Source organism: Larus michahellis, chromosome 7 (genome assembly GCF_964199755.1).
Source record: "Larus michahellis chromosome 7, bLarMic1.1, whole genome shotgun sequence".
In the NCBI taxonomy this organism is placed as follows: Eukaryota; Metazoa; Chordata; class Aves; order Charadriiformes; family Laridae; genus Larus; species Larus michahellis.
The window spans coordinates 26,450,286-26,471,118 of record NC_133902.1 but is presented as its reverse complement, the minus strand read 5'-3'; the positions used below and the strand labels follow the sequence as shown (position 1 = coordinate 26,471,118).

The window sequence follows — 20,833 nt, the reverse complement described above, 5'->3', positions numbered from 1 at the left end:
TGCAATCTGTGCACACATCTCTGCACAAGCAGTATGGCCAGCAAGGGCTTTGCGGGAGGCTGTGTGAAGGGGGAAGCTGCCTCTGTGCAGGCAGCAGCAGCTCCCAGCTTCACTCTGACTGACTGATCAAACGCACACATAAGGCAGTATTTGAATATAAAGCATGCTAAGTTTCAGGAAACTAATTAAACACAGGTTTTTTGGCAGAAGATAAAATGTTTAAGTAAGGAGGATTCTTTCACCTCTTGTTTTAGATCTTTATGGCACTTCCTCACTTTCACAATTTTCTTCTAGATGATGTTTTCACATGCAATGCTTCAGTCTGGTTTTGGACAAACAATTGCATTCCTTCTAGACTTTTTGTCCCGTCACACGTACACTGGTGATAGTGTCAGGATATGTGATTCTGAAGTTACCATTCAGTGACTTTCCCACGGTTTTATCTTTTTCCTTGTTAAGAGACTGATTTTTATGTAAAAGGTTAGATTCTTGCTTAGAGTAAGACTGATTTAGAGGCCCAGCTTTACAAAAGGATTTTAATTTTAATGAAAATGCCCGCTTCAGGACCTTTCCCATTGAAGCCTTTGATTTAAGGAAAAACCAGGGTAGAAAAAATAAAGCTACGCTTCTTTTTTATGAGAGACATTTCATTGAAATCTAAAGTAGATCCATGAGGGAAATAGACTAACAGACAGGAGCTGCCTGGTCCGGATCAAATTATCCGGCAGAAATGTGTATCTGTCTGAAGTAACCCTGTTACCTTGCAGTGTAAATAGTGTGGTTCGTGTTCACGAGTTGCTGTTTCAAAATTATTTTGCTCTTCAGATTAATCATCAGGAGAGATCACTTGCTAGAAGATGCCTTTAACCAGATCATGGGCTACTCAAGAAAAGACCTGCAGAGGAATAAACTCTATGTCACGTTTGTTGGGGAAGAAGGGTGAGTAGAGCAGGGAAGTAAATGTGATCTCAAAACTCAGTGTGTCTTGCAGCTGCTGTTTCGCCAAACTTCTTGTGGTCTAGAGTGAAAAGAGGAAGGATTACAGTCAGGAAATGCCACATACATAAGCCTAGAACATACAGCTGTTCAAGATGACTTTTTAGGCATTGTGAAATGTAAAGCATTCTGCCTTTGCAGAAGTAATGCATGTGTTTATGTGAATTTTCACAATAGTTGGTGTGCGTTTCAGAATGTTGCTGGGAAAACAAAGAAAAAACAAGCAACTTTCTTATGTTATTCATATTTCTTTTCTGTCAGTGCTGACATTATATGCCCAGTGCTTGTCAAAAGACAGCTGCCATTTGTTGGAAGGAGGGTACTTCAAGAGTAAGCTAGAGGCTTAATCCTTAATTCAACTCCGGTCTGAGGCAATGGGAGCCGAAAGCCCTCAGTGCTACAGGAGGTGCTCGCTGCCTCTCCAGGCCAGGGCCTGCGTCACAAATAAAAGCAATTAGGCTGTTGCTAGTTTTCAGATAAACACAAATATTCCTGGTGTTTCAAAGTCACTTCAGGGAACACTCAGTCTGTGTCTAATGAAAGTTTAACGTGTTTCAGGTTGCGAGATGTGCATTGTGAAGCAAGATGTGGTTAGGTTTTCTTTGCAAGTGAAACTGGAACGATGTACTATTTGCCTCTTTTGTCTCTTCACCCCTTTGTCAGATCTTAAAGCCTACTGCCTTAGACGCATATATTTTTATTGATATATCTCATTAATGTATTTTATACATTCAAGACTTTATTCCTTGATATTTAGGAAACTGCAGCACACAGCTCTTGGAATGCTGTAGTGTGCATTATTGCCACGCGATGTGTGAGTCTTTAAAATAGTGAAGTTGTAGTAGAAACATCTCATACAAGATGAGATAAAATCAATCTGCCTTTGAAAACCCCTAAATCCTGTTGTTTGTTTAAAGTTCACCCTGAAGTGCTTAGTGCTAATAAGGACTCACTGGAGTCTTAAAATAAAAAATGTTGACAGCTGAGAGCCAAGTGTGGACTTGTTCATATAAATAATATCACCCTGCTGTCTGAGGAAAAACTCAGAACTGGAATGGCAAGGCTGGTGCAGGATGAGATTACACTGTATTGACAGAGCAGGGCGGGGATGCAGGAACGAGGACTGTCTTGCACAGCCCTACCAGCCTTTACTTTCACAGCTGCAACCTCGACTCAGATTTAAAAATGAAAGGGAAAATTTTACAATCGTACCTGAGATAGAGATTGATCCAGATTGATGTCTGATGAAAGGAGACAGTCTGGCTTTTGCATTCCACCACTCTGTACAGCAAGATGAAGCGTGACCTGGAAATGGGGGTGACACATCCTGTTCCCATTACATCCAGCTTTACACAAGGCTCTCTTAATGGAAAAGAATGAGTTAATTAAGAGCAAAGTCAAATTAAAATGACGTCAATTCTCTATTTACAAATCTCTGTTTTGAACGAAGAAAGGATGTGTGCAAACAGTGTTGTTTCATCAGAGATGGTGCAAGGATACGTATCACATCAAACTATTTATTTGTCTAGGTGTAGAAAGACAGGTCAGGGTGGAGGGGAGGAGAACGATGAGGAGGAGGAATACTGAAAGTTAATTGCTTCCTATTTGCTCCTCCTTTTCCTTTTTTAAGTTTTTAAGTGGGAGTTTGCTCCTGCATTTCTTTTCCTCTCGGTAAAGAGGTGTAAGTCTTAGAGTCATGGGTAATGAAATCCCCACAGATGAAAAGATTTTAGTAACTATTGATTTATTACTGTATAAATTAGTAAGTGGAGCAACTCAGGCATAGTTATTGCTGTTCATATGATTTTTATCATAAGTCTCATAATGTTTGGTATCTTCCTTGAACCTTCAATTTCTACAGTCATGCAATTGTGATGCTAGTTTAATGATTTTACATTCATACTGCACGTGGTGATAAATGAAGGTACAAAGTATCAAACTTCCTTCAAGTTATTTCCGCTAAGTTCTATTAACTATTAGCAGAAGCTGCTTTACATTTAAGAACAGTAAATCTGAAGTATTAATGGTACTTCCTAGGAGACATGAGTCATGTTGCCAACAACATATTTCTCTACTCCTGAATACCCAAATGCCCCACAGTGGCAGCTGTTGTGTGGTTGCATACCTCTCATATGAAGTTTTCTCACCCTTGTGCCAAGCCTTTAATTGTGGGATAAATCTGACTGGCAGTGCAGGACTCTCGTGATTGATTTATTTAACATGACTCACAGTAACTCTGTGTACAAAAAGATCTGTATGAAATGGCTGGTCGTCAAGCACACAGTTTCTATTTTATCTTAAAATTTCGTAGTCGGTCTGATTCTCCCAGAAGTTTGCAAGAGTCTTCCAGATGACCCTTTGCTTGATCCTGGTATTTGTGCCAAGATTAAGATCCAACAGTTGTCCATGATACCTAACCATTTTGGTGGGGTTTTTTTCTGCAATTTGAGGATGGAATCTGCCCTTCTTGCCAGGGTAAAGATCTGTTTCAGTACTTCACTTCTGAAGCTTAATAGAAGCAAAGTGCTTCCAAATGACTGAAGGGAAAATGGCTTTTATTCAACACAGGAAAGAAGCTTTGTCCTCAACTTGATAATGGTACCTAACCTTTACTTTCCTGACAACTTCATCCTCAGAAACAACTCTCATCTATGTTTGTCTTTTGTAAAAGTTCATGAGTCAAAACATTAGTAGCAGAAGTCCTATGTGAAAGCTGACCTTCTCTGTGATACATCCGTCTGTGCATTGTCTTAGTCAAAAGCAAGATCTCCTTAAAAGTCAAGTATGAAATCTTATATCTATAGAAGGTGTATCTTTATAACTCTTTGTTAGGATTCTAATAATCTCTTTTCCCCACAAGAAAATCTCTAGTTTCCCATTTTCAAACTCTACTAGAGCATTAACTTCATACTTAACTGAAACATAATGATGACCTGCAGCATAATGTCAAAATTCAGTCTCAGTGCTTTGTCAGCAATGAAGTTTGTTAATGATTCAGGAAGAAGGGGTTATTTAGATTCCTTGTTCATTAGTACCGGAATCTTGAAATAGCAAAAAAACCAACCCCAAACAACCAAAGGAAATGCACTCTCCAAAAGACATTTAAATGCGCTCAAGTTTGGAAGACAGACAAGAAAATTCAGACCAAGAAAGACAAATCACTGAAGTAATCTCAGATTATATTGCAGAAACAAAACAGAAAGATTATCCTGCAAATTGTCCTATTGTTGCAAATCTGCAAAGACAGAATATGAGCATTTTTCATTTTCATTCTTCATTTGTCAGATGCAGACAGATCTAATGTTAGCTCTTTTCATGTTTTCCCCCCCGCCCCCAATTATTTGGTAATATCCCTGTGGCAAAGAGGCCATTACGGCTGGAGCCAAAATTTTTGATGAGAGCAGCCTGCATGGAGCACTTCATTCCGGTCCTCCAAGCCATTCCATTTCAGAATAGCCCCATGAGGACTTCACATACCTTGGCATTAAGCAATCTTCAGGATAAGGGTTCTGGTTAAAATCTTAACCAATTTTAATTAAAATATAGCATAAGGAATGTAGATTTTCTGCATTTCTTTGCACACAGTGAACGCTTTATAGTAATGTCAAGTTTCTCTTTAAAGGTTGGACTACAGTGGACCTTCAAGAGAGTTTTTTTTCCTGGTGTCTAGAGAGCTCTTCAATCCGTATTATGGTTTGTTTGAATATTCAGCCAACGATACCTATACAGTACAAATAAGTCCCATGTCTGCTTTTGTAGACAATCACCATGAGTGGTAAGAATTATTTTTCTTTTTGTTTTTCAGATATGTTTTCTGTTGTTCTCCCTTGCAGACAACTGCTCATATCTGCTTGGACATACAACACAGAATCTGATCTTTTTAACCAGCAGCAACATAATCACATTTCTTTAGAGTTTCCTGATTTGTTTTCTTTTGTGGTTTTAAGTGTTCTTATTTCTCACAAGGTCAGCAAAACTATGATTTGGAAAGTGCACCATGGGATTGTCTCAGAACACAACTCTCTGCATTTCTTGTACATTAGCAGTCATTTCATGAAAGCAATATTAGCCTCTCGTGCATGGCGGGGGAAAAAAAGAATGAAACATTGGCTTTTTGTCAGCTGTGGAGATTAAGGGAGATTTCAAACAAGTGTTACTGTATATAATTTGTCTGAGTCTTCCTAAAGAGTAAAGTCGTCTCCTCAGTGGAAAGACCCAATATACCAATTGGAAGGAAATCTATGGAGGTATCTTAATTGGGGGCGGGGGGAAGACTGCTGATTACATAGCTCTTAAGCAAAGTCTGTACGTACACACAATACTAAAATAGTTATCAAGGATTTTTACTTAATCCCATTTTCACCATTATAAGCCAGTTTAAATCGCCCTCAGTTGATTTAAATCCTGGCATCACCAAAGTCTGTAAAGCTGTACTGTGAATATTAACAGAGGGTTCTGCTGTGTAGGTAGTTAGATGGCAGTAATAATGGAGTGACAGCTGTTCGTCTGTGTAGGACAGATAGGTACCGAGTTCTTATTTATTGGAAGCCAGTTATGAAGAATTCATATCAGAATGGAATTTCATTACTTGTTTTAAAAATTAATAGATAATTAAATGGTTGGCTGCATCCAGTTTAGTTAGTTGAAGCAGTCTACCTGTTGAATTACAATACTGCAATAATAGATGGCATATGCTGTACCGGAAAAGCAGAACATTCTGGCAAAAAGGGGAGAAAAAAACCCTTACGTGCTATGCAGCTTGTGCCAACGTTTTATATTCATCCCTGACTTCTGCAGTGCTGGACCAGAGACCCTGGGGGCAAGGGAGGCATAACCCCCCAGACCCCTTCTCTTTTTGGAGTGCTGGTGCCGGTGACAGCACTGGTCTTGTACAGGCTCAGGGGAGTTCAGAAAATGCAGCTGTGACAAGCAGTTACACATGGAAGGAGAGGGCTGTGCATGCCACATCCTCATCTTGCAAACCCTGTGTACAGGCAGGCACAATAAGGCCCTAATCTTTCCAAGAAAAATGTTCCTGAGGATGCATAAACAGAAAGTTTAAGAAACATTTTCTTTGAAAAAGAATACCAGACTTAAATTTAGTTCCAGAGATGTGGAGGTTTTTTCACACTGGATCTTTATTCTTATGGGAATTTTTGCAAAGGCCCTACTATTTCAAAGCTGCTGCCATCTGATCCCAAACCTATCAAACTCCTCCCCGCCCCCATCCCCCAACCCTCCTTACTCACCTGACAAAATGAAGATAATAGGGTAAGAGGGAGAGAGGGGAGAGGAGGAGATCATTTAGATCCCATTGACATAGGACTGGAGAGCACTGTGGAACATATAAAAGCTTCAGGCTGCCGTTCATGAAAATACATATATAGACCTCCATAATCACCAGTCAGAAGAGCGAGCGGAAAGGACAGAGAGCAAGAACCATCAGGCTGGGAAAGGGTAGAAAAACCTTTGGCCTCCCAGTAATGTGAAAACAAGCTAATCCTGTGTGGGGGTTTGTGAAGAAAATAGAGAGTGGCTACGGTTTTGGAAGATATGCTTTTATAAAGAGGCTGGTCTGGCAGGGGTTGATGGGGTTAATAGGGATTTGACATTTTTGAGAAGTTGCAACTTAGGTATCTGAGGGATTTTCCGCACCCTGCGGACTTGTGTTTTTTCTGTGCCTTACTAAGAATGTACAAGAAAAAAAAAAAAAAGAAAAAACCAAAAATACCACAATTCAGACATAGCTATCTGATTTTAAAATGCTGTTTGGAAATATATGTAAGTTTTGATGACAGAGCAGTGTAGAAACCACAAAGTTTCAGTGTAACGATTGTAACTCTTTCTCTTCCAGGTTCAGGTTTAGTGGTCGAATTCTTGGTCTTGCTCTGATACATCAGTATTTGCTAGATGCCTTTTTTACACGACCCTTTTATAAAGCCCTCCTCCGAATGTGAGTAGAATTGTTCTGTCTCCTTTTTTGTTTGGTTCCTTCCCCGTGGGTGATGCCATTTTGTGTATGGATAAATTATGGTGTTTTATCATCAAGCAAGACAGGCCATTATTTATAACTTAATCATTTTATTTCAGTGTAGGACTTTTTTTTTTTTTTTAAAGTTTTATTGTTTCCACTTATGGTTATTAGCCAGTTACCTAGTAACTCAGAATGTTGTTTCTGATTGGTATGAAAACCTCCTGTTTTGTTTTAGCCATGTTATCAGCTTTCTTCTACAAAATCTTACGTTTGAAGTTGTACAATGAAATGCTGTGGTTTTATTCCAGATATTAATAGAGTTCTTATTCATTTGTCTTATAATGACTCACAGGATAGGATATGAATCACTTTGTATCTTAGACTGCAAAACCCATTCTCAGAGGTAGACCGATTGTTGGCAATCTCCATTTTAAGGAGCTTTACTTTGATATACTTTAGACTTTGTTTTCAGAACTACTACTCCTGTTCTTGCTGAAACAATGAGAGCTGCACTTGCTTAGCATGGCTGGAATTAAGACCTAATGAACTTAAGGTGCTTCACTCTTTGCCCTCCATTTGAAAGCTGTTTTTGAGAAGTCTTGAAGGATATTTCTCGTATAAAACATCATACATTCTAATAGTGTGGAGTAATGCATCCATTCCTATTGCACGTGTATTTTGAAAGTACCTAAATGCTAACAGAATAATTTTAATAAGAATGAGGATTTAGCTCAGATGAACTTTAATACCAGTATTGTGTGCCTGCCAAATTAAATTAATTGTTTAGCTTAGTGGTTCTCTAAACAGTAAAATTAAAAATTATGGCGTGGCCACCTTTGTACACAGCCTAATTCATGCAACTTCTCCATCTAAACCCTGGGCCTTCACTTTCCTCAGAACTGATGGGCCGTGCAGACCACCTCTGCAGATGGGACATTGTGCCCAATCCATCAGCTTTGATGTAGGGGCTGTTACTGCAGGATGTCACTTAAACTACACTTGAATGTCTTCAAATCAATAAATTCTGGAGTTTTGTATATAACAAAACCACTTTGTGTCATACAGTAACTGCTATTACTATGCAAAACAAACAGATTTGAAGTAGTGTCTTCTTTATTCTATTGATTTTTCTCTTGGCTCCCATTCTCAGTCTGTTTTTCAGGACTGTCCTATCTGAGTTTAGTTACTGAGCACATGCTACTGCCATCATCTGTATGATCATCTGTGTTTTCTTCTTCTTTATGTTAGACTCTGTGACCTGAGTGACCTGGAATATCTCGACGAGGAGTTTCACCAGAGTTTGCAGTGGATGAAAGACAATGATATACATGATATCCTAGATCTCACGTTTACTGTAAATGAAGAAGTTTTTGGGCAGGTGTGCAAGATTCTTAATTTAATTTCCTTTGTGTATTCTGCTGCTAGATAAACATTTATTTGGAAGAATGATTATCATTCCATGGTGATTTTAACTTGTTTTTATAAAATTCTGGTTGATGAAAACAATGTTGAAATCTGAGTAGGGATTATTATTTGTATCTGGTCAAACATGTCTTTCTGGTTAAGGAGATTTTCTGGAGGCTATCTGAAATATCAAAATTTTGTATTGCTCTGCTGGAGGTAGTTTACCTGAATTTAAGTGCAGCAGAGTTAGTAGGCAAAGGTATTACAACACCTTAGTTACAATATTGTTTAGAAGACTTCACTACTTTAATAGTTGTAAAGACTCTTTTTTCTTCTCAGCTTATTCTTCATACTGAACATCAAGATTCTTCGGACTAAATGGGATTTTAAATATGATTTTATCAAACAAAAAGATTTTTTTGTATGTTCTCTTATTTCACATATTCCAGTTCGCTGAAGTCGGTCTTGGCTAGTGCTTTTGAGGAATTACTTCAATTTAAAAGCTTAAATTATTATAATCCTTTCTTTTGTCTTTATAATACTCTGTTGTCACTTGGTCATTTTCTTCACAAGATCACAGAACGGGAATTAAAGCCAGGAGGTGCCAACATCCCCGTCACTGAAAAGAACAAGAAAGAATACATAGAAAGAATGGTGAAATGGAGAATTGAGAGAGGAGTTGTACAACAAACAGAAAGTCTAGTTCGTGGTTTCTATGAGGTAAAAAAACTCCAAAATTAAATTTACTTTCTTCCTTTATCCTCCCAAAATATTTTTCTCCTCATATACATTTCCCAAATACAGAATTCCCCAAAACAGATACATATATAATCAGAAGTGTCTTTACACTATTGGGACTGGGGGGCGGTATCATTGTTAGTCGTTGACTTAAACACTATGGTTATATCTTCTTTAAACTGGAAAATACTATTGATCACTATTTGTATGATTAGCAGTGAGTGCTTGCTGAGGTGACCCATCTGTTTCTTTATTGGGCCTTTGAGGTTTTTTGTGCGTATGCCCTACTCAGTGTAGTGCGTTGGCCTGAGTATATTCCAAGGTATTTCTCTCTCTCCTGTTTTAACATGGATAATTAAATTGATGTATTGAACTTAATTTGTCCTGAAATAATTCAGTATTATTTGCCAATAGAATTCTCTCCCAATCACTGCGATCCTCTAATGAAACTGAATGGAACTGCAACGGAAGAAAAAGTACATTTATTTGCCTTTAAAAAGAAAAAGACCTTAATTCTTTCCATTCGTAGAGAAATGTTACCTGATAAATGTTTTAGTAGCAGACAAGCCTTTTATGGGGAGGCAGAAATCAATAAATGAAGAAACATTGCTATGCGTTTTACTTCCTTTCACAGGTGGTTGATGCAAGGCTCGTGTCTGTGTTTGACGCCAGGGAACTGGAACTCGTTATAGCTGGAACAGCAGAAATTGACTTGAGCGACTGGAGAAATAATACAGAGTATAGAGGAGGTAACCTTAATTCTGATTTGTTCGCCGGCAGTGTTGGGTGGCCTGGAAGTACCCCTTCCTAAGACACTAAAGAACCATCCCACGAGATACATCTTTAGTATCCTCTGAATTTCTGTGGTTAAGTTTGTGTTAGGGGAAGGTAACTTGTCCATTTTGGTTGCTTCATGGCTTCCCCATGCAGCTCTTCCCTTACTATTTTTGTCTGGACAGCCTAACAGAGCGGCCTTCTCCACAGAAGGTACTGTGCTCACCCGCACACTAGTAGAGTACCACCCAGACACTGGAGACAAAAGGAAACGGTAACCATTCTTAGGATCTACCTCTTCTCCACTGTCAAAGATGACAGGGAATTAGAAGTAATCCCAGTGACTGCAGGCTGGGATAATTTGACTGCAGTTGAGATAATTGGAGAACAATGGAAGATTTGGGAACTACTTCAAGAGAGATGGTTGCAGCGTCAGTTGCAGCATCGTTTGTAGCTTTAGATATATAAAAAGCACAGCACTGGAATATTTCAAGAATTGGCATTCCTGTTAGTGACCGATTAATGGGAGAAGTGCTCGCAAAAGCACTCCTAGTAAATTAATTCTCTGCCTTTAAGATTTTTAATGATTTCAAGAATAGTTGTCTCTCAGCTCTTAGCTAAGAAGTAAAATTACTGAACAGAAAGTTGGTTCTGTCAATCACTTCTGTAGCACTCAAAGGCTCTTCCTGTTGTAACAGGTTATCATGACAATCACATTGTAATTCGGTGGTTCTGGGCTGCTGTGGAAAGATTCAACAATGAACAACGACTAAGACTTTTACAGGTAAGAAATCAGCTGATCTGTGTAGAAATAGTCTGCAGCGTTAAAATTAGATGCTAAACTGTTTCCATCCGGGCATATGGCATCACAAACTTAACGGTGATGCTGCCTAATGGAAATAACCTTACAAGCCTTGGAGACTTCCTGTAATAATTCTAAGTGACTGAAGCTCACAACTATTTTTATAGTTTTCTAAGTTAAAAATACACTTAAGATAAAGTATCTGATGTCAATGATCCTTTACTATTGTTTGATTAAATGTACATTAAGACTAGTGAAGATAGAAAAGGAAGACTCTGTAACTGGTAGCTGATTGGGTAGAAATTTTAACAGTATTTGTGCAGCTTAGGAAGAAGAAAGCTTAGATGGAAATGAAAGTGCCTCAAATTAGAAAATTAGAAAATAATGATGAAAACCTGAAAACCAGCCCGATTCCATTTTCACTAAGTCAGCCTGCAGAATCCAGTCATCCTGCTGATGAAGGACAAAAACCTCTCAACAGAGGAGTATTTATACGTGTGGATTTACTATTGAGTTAATTTTTTTAAATTCAGGTTACGTCCATCATGCCTGTAAAGAAACAGACAACCCCCCACACCACACCATACTATGTTCTTGGTATTATGAAATCCACTGTTTTAACAATTCAGATTTTGCATCTGATCATTGAGTTACCTATATGAGTGTGATGAAGGATTTTCTTTTTTTATTTAAGTACTTTATAAAGGTCTGTAAAAAGCAGTGTGGGACATCTCATTTGATGGAGAGCCAGAGATGTCTGCTTATATGTTCCTATCACATCGGTTAGCCAAAAGTTTTTATCATATCCAGATCGTTAAAAATTAAGTATCTTCTGATCTGTCAAAAACCATGTTTGCTCTGTTCGTGACAGGTTCTAACTAAATCTGTTCAACAGACAGCATTTCAGCAAACGTCCGTGGGCATTCTACCTAACCTTCAGAATTTAGTCCTTTTCTTATAGTATTTAATAATGGTTTGTAAAGATATTGAAATCCACACAGCCAAAAAGGCATAAGAGGAAGCCATTGTCATACTTTGTTACTTTTCTATTAGTTCCTCTTAATACAGAAAAAAGACTGTAAAGAAAAAACTCATTTAGGCCTAAGTTTAAGTAACTTGATATCAAGAGTGTTTTATTCTACAGTGTTTCTGTAGCATAATTACTCTTCCAAAGAGAAACCTTTGAAGGAAATCAATCTGATAAGTTGTCTCTTCTAGAGTCCTGCCAGGAAATGGCCCGTTTCCCCTTATCCTCCATTTGGAGTAGCTTTTATTACTTGTGCCTCACAAATTTCCTTATTTTGTGAGCGCTTTTACATAAGCATTTGGACTTCAGTGGGTATGCTGACAGCAGTAAATTTCTAACCTGCACCATCTGTGTATCCAATATCCGTCATGTTTTGTTTGCGCTGGCAGTTTGTTACAGGCACGTCCAGCATACCTTATGAGGGATTTGCCTCTCTACGGGGGAGCAATGGTCCGAGAAGGTTCTGCGTAGAAAAGTGGGGAAAGATCACTGCTCTTCCAAGGTACGGCTGTGTGCGTATTAACGCTCGAGATACTTTAGAATATCAGTTACCGGGATAACAGATAAGCTGTTTGAGAAACATAAACGAGTTTTAACTGAATATGCAAATATACTATGGCTTACATGAAAATTTCCTTCTCCATTGTTCCAGCGTATGATGCATCCATTTTTCTTTGAACTCAGTTTTGTTCTCATAAGACGGACAAGGCAGTGTGACTGTGGTGGACATCCATATTGTAATGCTTTTTTTCATGGAAGATTATATTAGAATGGTATTTTGATTAGAATTTGATTTTTTTATATTTGATTAAATATGCAAGTATTTACTTCCTGAACATGTAGTTATCACTTAGGAGCAAAAATTAATAGGAATTAAAATTGAATAGCACTTGTGCCTGTGTCTGAGTGAAAGCTGATATCAGACTTTTTGCATTAGACACACACAGCCTTTACGGTATAGTTTAGTGATGTTGGTTTTATGCACTGTCCGATGTCGAGAGTCAACAAATATGGAAGAGGCAAGTTATGAACTGCAGAAGAGGTGTATTTTGACTTAAGAGGAACAAGAGAGAGTTGTTTTCAAAGGTCAACAGTAACAATACCAGGACTGCACTAATAATATACGAGTGATGCAAGAGAAATCTAGCATGGGCACTTCATTGACAAAAATTGTCACTTTCCAGTCTTTTCTATGTTGTGATCAGGCCAATATGTCTCTGGAAGATTTCCTTTCATCCAGGTCTATAATTCTGTAGCCTCTAGAATGGGTTAACAGTGGTTAGACATACAGATTAGTGTGCGGAGTGTGGGTGAACTAACTCTACTTAATCAGATCTCAGCTTTAGTATGCTGCTTATAGCCTGTGGTGGTAGTTTTGGGCTGGGCTGATCCATGGAGGAAATTCAACCCTAATCCTAGCCCATTCGTCTTAAACAAGATACCTCCAGAATAACTTGCACTCAAAGTCTCTTTTTAGACACAAGGCGCCTGTCAAACACGCAGAGAGCTTCTCTGACCAACAACCCTTAGCTTTTTCCTCCAGCGTAAAGTCAGAGGCAGAGACGTCTCTGGGGTTGGCTCCTGCCTGCAGGCAGCCGTTTGAACCGCACTGAGAAAGTCAAAGACGCAGAAGTGGCACTGTGAAATCCACAGGCACAGCAGGTGGCCTTTAAACAAAGCCATCTCGCCAGTTTACTGTACAAATGCAAGCCTGGCTACTGAGGATTAAAGATAAGCAAATTCTGGAAATTTCTTATTTCAAATCAAATGCTCTAATATCTTTTGGGGGCCTACTAATACCTTGTAGCCCAGTAAGTCTGCTTCATAGTTTGATTGTGATTGACCTATGGGCTAGGTTTGATTCTGTTCAAAAAGAAAAAGCTTTTATTTTTAAAAAATAATTTCTGACTTCAAAATACAAGATTTTCTTGTGAGTTTAAGTAAGAAAAGAGATTGTGGAAGTCCTTCTGTATATTCTCAAATACTGGAATTGCTGGTGCCAACACACACCGTTTGCAGCATGGCAAAGGTCAGGACGTGCCAGAACGGGATGCTCACAATTTCCTCTGAAAAGGATACGCAGAGCCCTGGTTGTAATAAACTGCAGAATAAAGCTGCTTCCTGTAGTGCAGCACAGACAAATGTGTCAAGAATCTTTGCTACCGTAAGATGTTCAGCAAGAGTAGGGAAATGCCAGGCCTTCATGTTTAGGAGAATGCATTGAAATTGAAATTTCATTATGATCCCCTTGGTTAGGAAACATTTGATGTTTTTCTCTGTGGATAGTTTTTAACATACAAGTGTGAGAATTAAAATAAACCAACACCACACTTGTTAAAATGAAAACAACTGTGCACGACAAACATCTACCGTTGTCATGAGCTGGCCGTTCCTGCCATTTGTATGTGGAACCTTGATCTCATAAAAAACAAATGATCTTCCACATTTATGCTTAAATGGGCTAAGCCCTAAGCAGAAAGCAGTATTTGCATTTCTACATACCTAGCTCCTGCGTGCAGCATAGCTTCAGCTTGCGTCTTACCAGCTTCAAAGACTTACTGTGCAAACACCAGGTAGTACTGGCTTGAAGGTAAGACATCGTTAACCACGACCCCGAGTAGCGAACTTTCCAGAGGTTTCCAAACAAGCCCTGCGTGTGTAAACACATTACTGGATCTGCCAAGAATGCTGCCCTAGGACTCTGTGACTCTTACTGATTCTCAGATAACTAAAGCATTTGTGTTCAGGCACCGTCATTCACTCGTAGCAGTGTTACAGTTTGCAAGTTGCCCTTTTGATTTCAGTGGGAGTGCTTGTGAAATTTGATAATGGTACGAGGGTGGCAAAAGCTAGGACTCAACAAGTCAGTGGACTTTATGTTTCTTCCTCTGTTTCTGAAAAAACTGCAGCACTGATGAAAACACGTAAGAATACCCATCCCCATCTCCTCTTCTTGATTTTGAGACACAGAAGGCAACTAATATAGTGACTTAGATATGCGATTGTGGTCTTAGTAGCTGTGAATATAAACACAAAAGCATGCACTAGATATTTACCCAGTTCCCACTGTTCTGCCTGCTGTGTCATCAGTTCTGCTGAAGCATAATAGTGAGATTTCGGTGAGGTGCGTGTCAGGTTGCCTAGCTTCTGTCACTGTCTTTTAGACTAATAAGTCAGGGGCTCTGAAAATATTGATTATTTCAGATTTAGCTTAACTGTTGCTATCCCTGATGCCGCTTCTACTTCCTTCTTTCACCCTGTATTGTACATTACACTAAATCAGCAGAGGGACTGTTACTCTTTCCATTCACTTACATGTTGAGAAGTTGGTTCCGGGTTCGTGATATATACGCGCATGTGATGATTCACATGCAAATAGTATTTATGTCTGACTGCTGGATTTTAACCCTAAGTCACTCCATTTTACTACTCTAATCAAGCGGAAGGGGAGATTAATTTCCATCCATCAGGAACCAAGATGGTTTTTCATGTTGTCATAAAATGTGAGTCCAGGAAGATGAACAGTTAGTGCCCGTGTGGTTTGAAATGTTGGAATGGGAAAATACTGTCCGGAGGGAAAAAAAAAAAATTTCTTCTTCAAGACTTACAAAGTTGCTTGCTAGGGTGAAAAAGGCATGTGTTCCCTCAGAAGACAAAGATCTTATGTTTTTGTCGTTTTTAATGACTTGGTTTTCCAAAGTAGGTGATTGCATTTTCAAAATTGCCCTCAAAATTAAGATAAAACTCAGTTCTCTTCATAAATGTAAACAACGTGCCGGCTCACTATTAAACCAGTTTGTAATGAATCCCTTGCTAATTATACACTATGTCTGTTATAATTTGTGGTTTTACAGCCCACACAGCATGATCCATAGTTCTAATGAGTGGCTGTCAGCCTCCTGCAGCAGAATCATGTGGTTAGACTGTTAATTGCCTAAGACTCTTCCACACTCTACACTGAACTCAAGGGATCACTGAGTTCCAGTTGCCCATTTGCTGCCGGGTCTAAATCAGTCTTGTTCTTCAAAAGGGAAATTTATTTTTTTCTTTTCTTTTCTTGTCTTTTCTTTTTTTTTTTAAGAAAAAAGTGTGGGAAATGGAATAATAATTTAATCTCTATCACACATACTACTTTGTAAGGATTTTGGAGAGGCAAATGAGGAGAACAAAGAAAGCTTTTCTCCAGGAGCCTGTGAGGGGTGGAAGGGTGGAGAAATTTTACCAGGCCCCTGGAGTACAGGGCAGGGAAATGCCCTCTCTGCTGTACAGCATAGCAGCGGACTTGAAAGCGTACTGTATTTGGGGAGGGTGCAAAATTCAATGCTTTTTTAAGTGATTGCATATTTGATGTTTGGACTGTGTCTATAATAATAGTATGACCTTCTGTAATGCGTATGCATTTCTTCAGCCCGATGTTTTTATGACACTATAAGGCTGTAACTAAGTGAATGTTTCGCCTTCAATGAGGGTTTGTTATGGACTCTTATGTTCTTAACAAACGCGATTAACCCACTTCACTTCATGTTCCATCCCCGTAGTTGGCAGCTGAGAACCACTTAAAACAGCAATTAATAAATTTGCTCCCATGGAAGGCAGCACTTTCTGGCTCAGTGGAAACTCGGTACAGGTCTGTCGTGGGCATTAGGATTTCTGGGAGTGGTTAGGTTAAATGAGGAGTTGCGTTTGCTGTGAGGAGGGAGTTTGTTCACTCCTTCCATTGACGTTATACATTTACACTTAATACGGGTCATACTGATGAAGGGCAGGTCACTGCAGGAAAACTTTGGTTTTCAGCTGGATTGTATTTAAATAACTCCGTGATGAGTTTTATTGCAAAAGAATAAAGTATTTGCAAACAGAGACCTGCCAAAATACAAAAAGGTTTTTATCCTCTAAAATCAGTCTGAAGTAAGGCTTCGGTACAAAGCTTCAAAGCAGAAAAGATGCTTCCTCCAGCTTCTCTCTGCATCATTTCTTCCTGAAGAACCCATTGCATTAATAGTTATGCTGTTTTATTTCACTAGAGCAGGTTCATCCACTAGAGTGCTTTAGAATTATCCTTAGCCTGCCCTGAGGTCAGGCCATGATATCCATTGTTCTGCTACAAGCAGAAACCTTTATTATCTCCCTTTTCATTCCCTGGAAGAGGTTTCAAGAGTCAGTTCCAAGTGTGTCAAAAACCTGAGGTAGGTGGTAGACTTCAGATACTGAGAAATAAACCATGTGGTTGTCCTCTTAAGCAAGCAGGGCGGTATGCTGCAGGTACATGCATAGTTTTCTGTAATCACAAACTGTATTATTCTAAAGGTCATTGGCTTGCGGGGCCAGATACGTACATAGTGTAAATCAACACAGATGGTAACTTTGCAAGAACACAATCCATATGCCAAGGAAACGTAGAAGGAAGAGCATGTAACTTGTCTGCCCTTTACTATTGGGGGACTGTTTCTGGTATATCTAGAGTATTTTTTAATATTTCATCAAATCTAATATCTTATGTATATTCAGTGTACTGAAATATCTTGTTTATGATTACAAATATAGTATTCAAGTATCAGTACAGAAAAAAAATACTGCTTCTCAGAAGATACATTTAAAGCCAAGATTCCAGAACAGACTATTTGAATTGTACCATGCTATATCATTCTTTTCTCATGCATATTTAATGGTTAAAATTTATCCCATGCCTTTTGGGCTGTCAGTGTGTTTCTAAAGAGCTTCATAAATGCTTCTTACTGGCCTATTTTAATTAGAAGAAAGTAGATTAAACCTCACTACCTGTTCAATTGGAAAACATCATTTGACAGAACAAAGTCTTCTGAAAGAATACTATCTGCCCCTCTCTATGCAAGCACATACCAGTCTGCATGTTCTCGTTTGAACTTTTTAAATAATGTGCTTCTTCACCTCCTCTTTTTTCCCCCCCTCAGGGCTCACACTTGTTTCAATCGTCTGGACCTTCCCCCTTATCCATCATTCTCCATGTTATATGAAAAACTGTTGACAGCAGTTGAAGAGACAAGTACTTTTGGACTTGAGTGATACACAAACCACAGTGCCCAGCTCATTGGACTTTTGTGGATCTGTCTTCTCAAGGAATGAATGAACATTTGTATTGGATTTCCTAGGGGAAAATTGTTTCACGGTGCAATTCAAATAATGAGGTTCCATGAAAGAGCTTATGAAGCAATTAAAAAGCATTGTGGTAGTGGCAGAATTCTCTACGGTGAAACTAGAGTGTGCCTGATGTGCAGGGAAAACCAAGTCTTGCAATCCATGGTTTTTCAGGACGGCCAAACTTCCTAAGTTTATGTTCTGAGCAAACAAGAAACGTGATCCCATGTTGTGATCAACCTGGCTACTGCAAAACTGACGTGTACCCGAAACCTGAATCTCATCAAAGTTGTTGAATAGAAAATCCAAGGCAAAATGTGAAATCATTCAGCCCCTTACCTACTCAGTAAATTATCACAAAATCATACCATAGATTTTATTATTTTTTTTTTAATTCATGAAGGTACATTACTTTATGCCATATGTTCTAATAGCGTATCCAGTGCTTGCTGCATGATGTGCACCAGAGTTCAAGTTCCTGGGGCAGAAGTGAATTGGAAGGAAAGTCAGCAACAAAGGGTGTCACAACAACGGCCTGCGTTAAGGAGGTTTGTGGAAATGTCTTTGCCAGTGGTGTGTCTGACAAAAGATGAGCTGTTACAATGAACTTAATAAGACTGATTTTATGCTTTATACTGCATGGAAACTATTTTAAGAAGAAACTAGCAATTTATCACAGCATATCAGGAAAAAAGCCCTAACACAGTGACTTCTGTTTATTTTTGTAGGTTCATTATATTATGTTTTCTTAGAGTGTAAACAGGAAATAAGCAAACTAAAACGCTATTTCTGTTTTTTTGTCACTTTCCATGCTTGAACAGACATTCTGCTAGTGTTTATTCTTTAAGCACTCTCAAGGGAAAAAAATGCCTTTTATTTTTATAAGAGTAAAAAAACTCCCAAAAATATTTTGCACTGAATGTACCAAAGTTGAAGGGACATCATGATCTGACTGATAGCAACCTGCATCACTATCAAGTATCTGTAAAAATGCTTAGGAACCAGGCTTTCTTCACGGTGCCATGTCTATAGATATCAGGACTGTGCACATAAGTAATAATTTTATAATACTATATATGATATTGTAATATGCATTTATTTTAAATGCATCTGGGTCATTTTTCATGCATTGGATAACTTAATGCAGTGGAGTTTAATACAGATATTTCATATGCTCCCCACAACTTTTTATTTGTACAGCACCATAAAACACTAGCTCATCTGCAAACCCACGAGTAACCTACTTTAAGGTGAGCCACTGGCCATAACGCCCACTGTCCCGTACCAGGGAGCACCTACAAGATGTAAACTGTTCATAGTGTCTAAGCTTGCATTTTCACTGATAAATAGTTTTCTTATCAGATGTTATTTGAAAGGGTTTTTAAGGCATATCAAACACTGCATGGACACCGATTTCTTTACACTTACTTTTGCTGAAATACACGAGGCTTGCTCGCGTCTATTTTTGGTACTTTCCTCCAGATGGTCTTGTGGAAAGCTTGTGCAGCTGCGCACCATTTCTTGTACAGCTGCTGTCACGCAGTGCATCCACCACATTTTAAAATTCCAGGAAGTTGCACTTGGATACTGGATGACGAGAACATGAGTCTAGCCTTGCGCTAGCCCTCTTGATAGCACTGAAGCACAGCAAGCCTTGTTCTGTGGGAAAAGTAGCTTTTGAGGTAACATTCTCGCTCTGGAGACTCTTGAAAGGGTATCTCAGGCTGGTATCCTGCTTGTTCTTGTGGGAGTCTTTTTCCAACGGAGGTGAACGTCTGTGGAGATGTCGTCAGCAAAGACTGCCACTCCACCCGAGTTGGAAGGCAGGTACAGCTGCGGTGGTGGCAGCAAGGACTGAGAAAAACCTTCGGGTTTACTGAGACAATGTTACCTGTGCAAAGGAGAACCCACTTGCAAAATCCGAGTGAAAGCATTCTTTTATTTCAGAAACAGTTGAGCTTCTGCATGACATCTGGGACTCGCTTAAGTAACAGGTTTTCTTACGCTACTTCTGGCTGGTATGAAGTAGCAAAGAAAAATCCAAACACGTCACCCTATTTTTACACATATATTTATCAGTCTTTGCTATGATTGCATGTCACAGATCGTAATGCACATCTTTTTTCAGAACACAAATGAGCAGTAGGCAAACTGACTTTTCATCAGGTCACTCCAGCATGGCTCATGTTTCATATGATCCATCCTCTGAGTAGCTAAAACTCTGGAACTTGAAGCAGAATGCAACTTTTGCTCGGTTGAAGGACTGCAGAATATTGATTTTTACAATACTGTGTTATCTGTGGTCTAAAAAAGGAGATTTCCCAAACTGTATCTACAAGTTTTGAACCAGAAACTCTTTGGAATGAAAAGTTTAAATATTTGGCACAAAGTAAGTTTATACTAGTCTGCCTTTTAAGTTATGCTTTTGTACAAATCGAAAACAATAAATGCATCTTGTCAATTTTTATTTAAATGTATTTACTGCACACATTTGTTCTATATTTATGCATTTATAAATAATAGAAATCAGTCACGATGATCCGCTATTCTGTAAAGATATGACAGGGTCAAAGTGGGGCGGCTGTCAGTTAAAAAAAAAAAAAAAAAAAAAAAGAGAGAATTTAGAATCCCTGTAGCGTTAAGACTGAGGGAGACCAAGGAGAAGCTGCTGCTTCCTATTTTGCTGCCACCATCACCTGGGGGACCCTAGAAAAATGCTGTTTGAAAGCGATGAGGAGTAACTGCCCAGATGTGGCTACCCTGTGGTGCCTTGAGCACTTGGCCGGCGCTTTGTGTTGATCTAAGTGATGCTGCGGCTCTGAAGAGATTAGCAGGGAGGGAATATACCCACATCTCCTGGCTACTGCGTGGAATATTGTCCCTTCAGTGTGAGAAGCCATTCCTGTTAAACATGACCCAAGTGAAAGCCAACTTGGACGTCCTGCAGAGGACTGCAACAGGCGACCACGGTGCTTTTGCTTATGATGTGCTGTGGCAGGCACGA

At 39.0% G+C, this 20,833-nt stretch overlaps 1 protein-coding gene across 4 annotated transcripts in view; it reads left to right on the top strand.

Moving 5' to 3' along the window:
- The window catches only part of HECW2 (HECT, C2 and WW domain containing E3 ubiquitin protein ligase 2), a 174,120-nt gene extending 155,933 nt beyond the window's left edge, over positions 1-18,187 (top strand). For all 4 annotated transcript variants that reach the window (XM_074593852.1, XM_074593853.1, XM_074593854.1 and 1 more), the window contains 9 exons: positions 826-939; positions 4,619-4,771; positions 6,851-6,949; positions 8,219-8,348; positions 8,948-9,094; positions 9,747-9,861; positions 10,585-10,670; positions 12,105-12,217; positions 17,646-18,187. In XM_074593852.1, the coding sequence (XP_074449953.1) occupies positions 826-939; positions 4,619-4,771; positions 6,851-6,949; positions 8,219-8,348; positions 8,948-9,094; positions 9,747-9,861; positions 10,585-10,670; positions 12,105-12,217; positions 17,646-17,757 (1,069 nt within the window). In that variant the 3' untranslated portion in view covers positions 17,758-18,187. The remainder of the gene's footprint in view (positions 1-825; positions 940-4,618; positions 4,772-6,850; positions 6,950-8,218; positions 8,349-8,947; positions 9,095-9,746; positions 9,862-10,584; positions 10,671-12,104; positions 12,218-17,645) is intronic.
- The last annotated feature ends 2,646 nt before the right edge of the window (positions 18,188-20,833 follow it).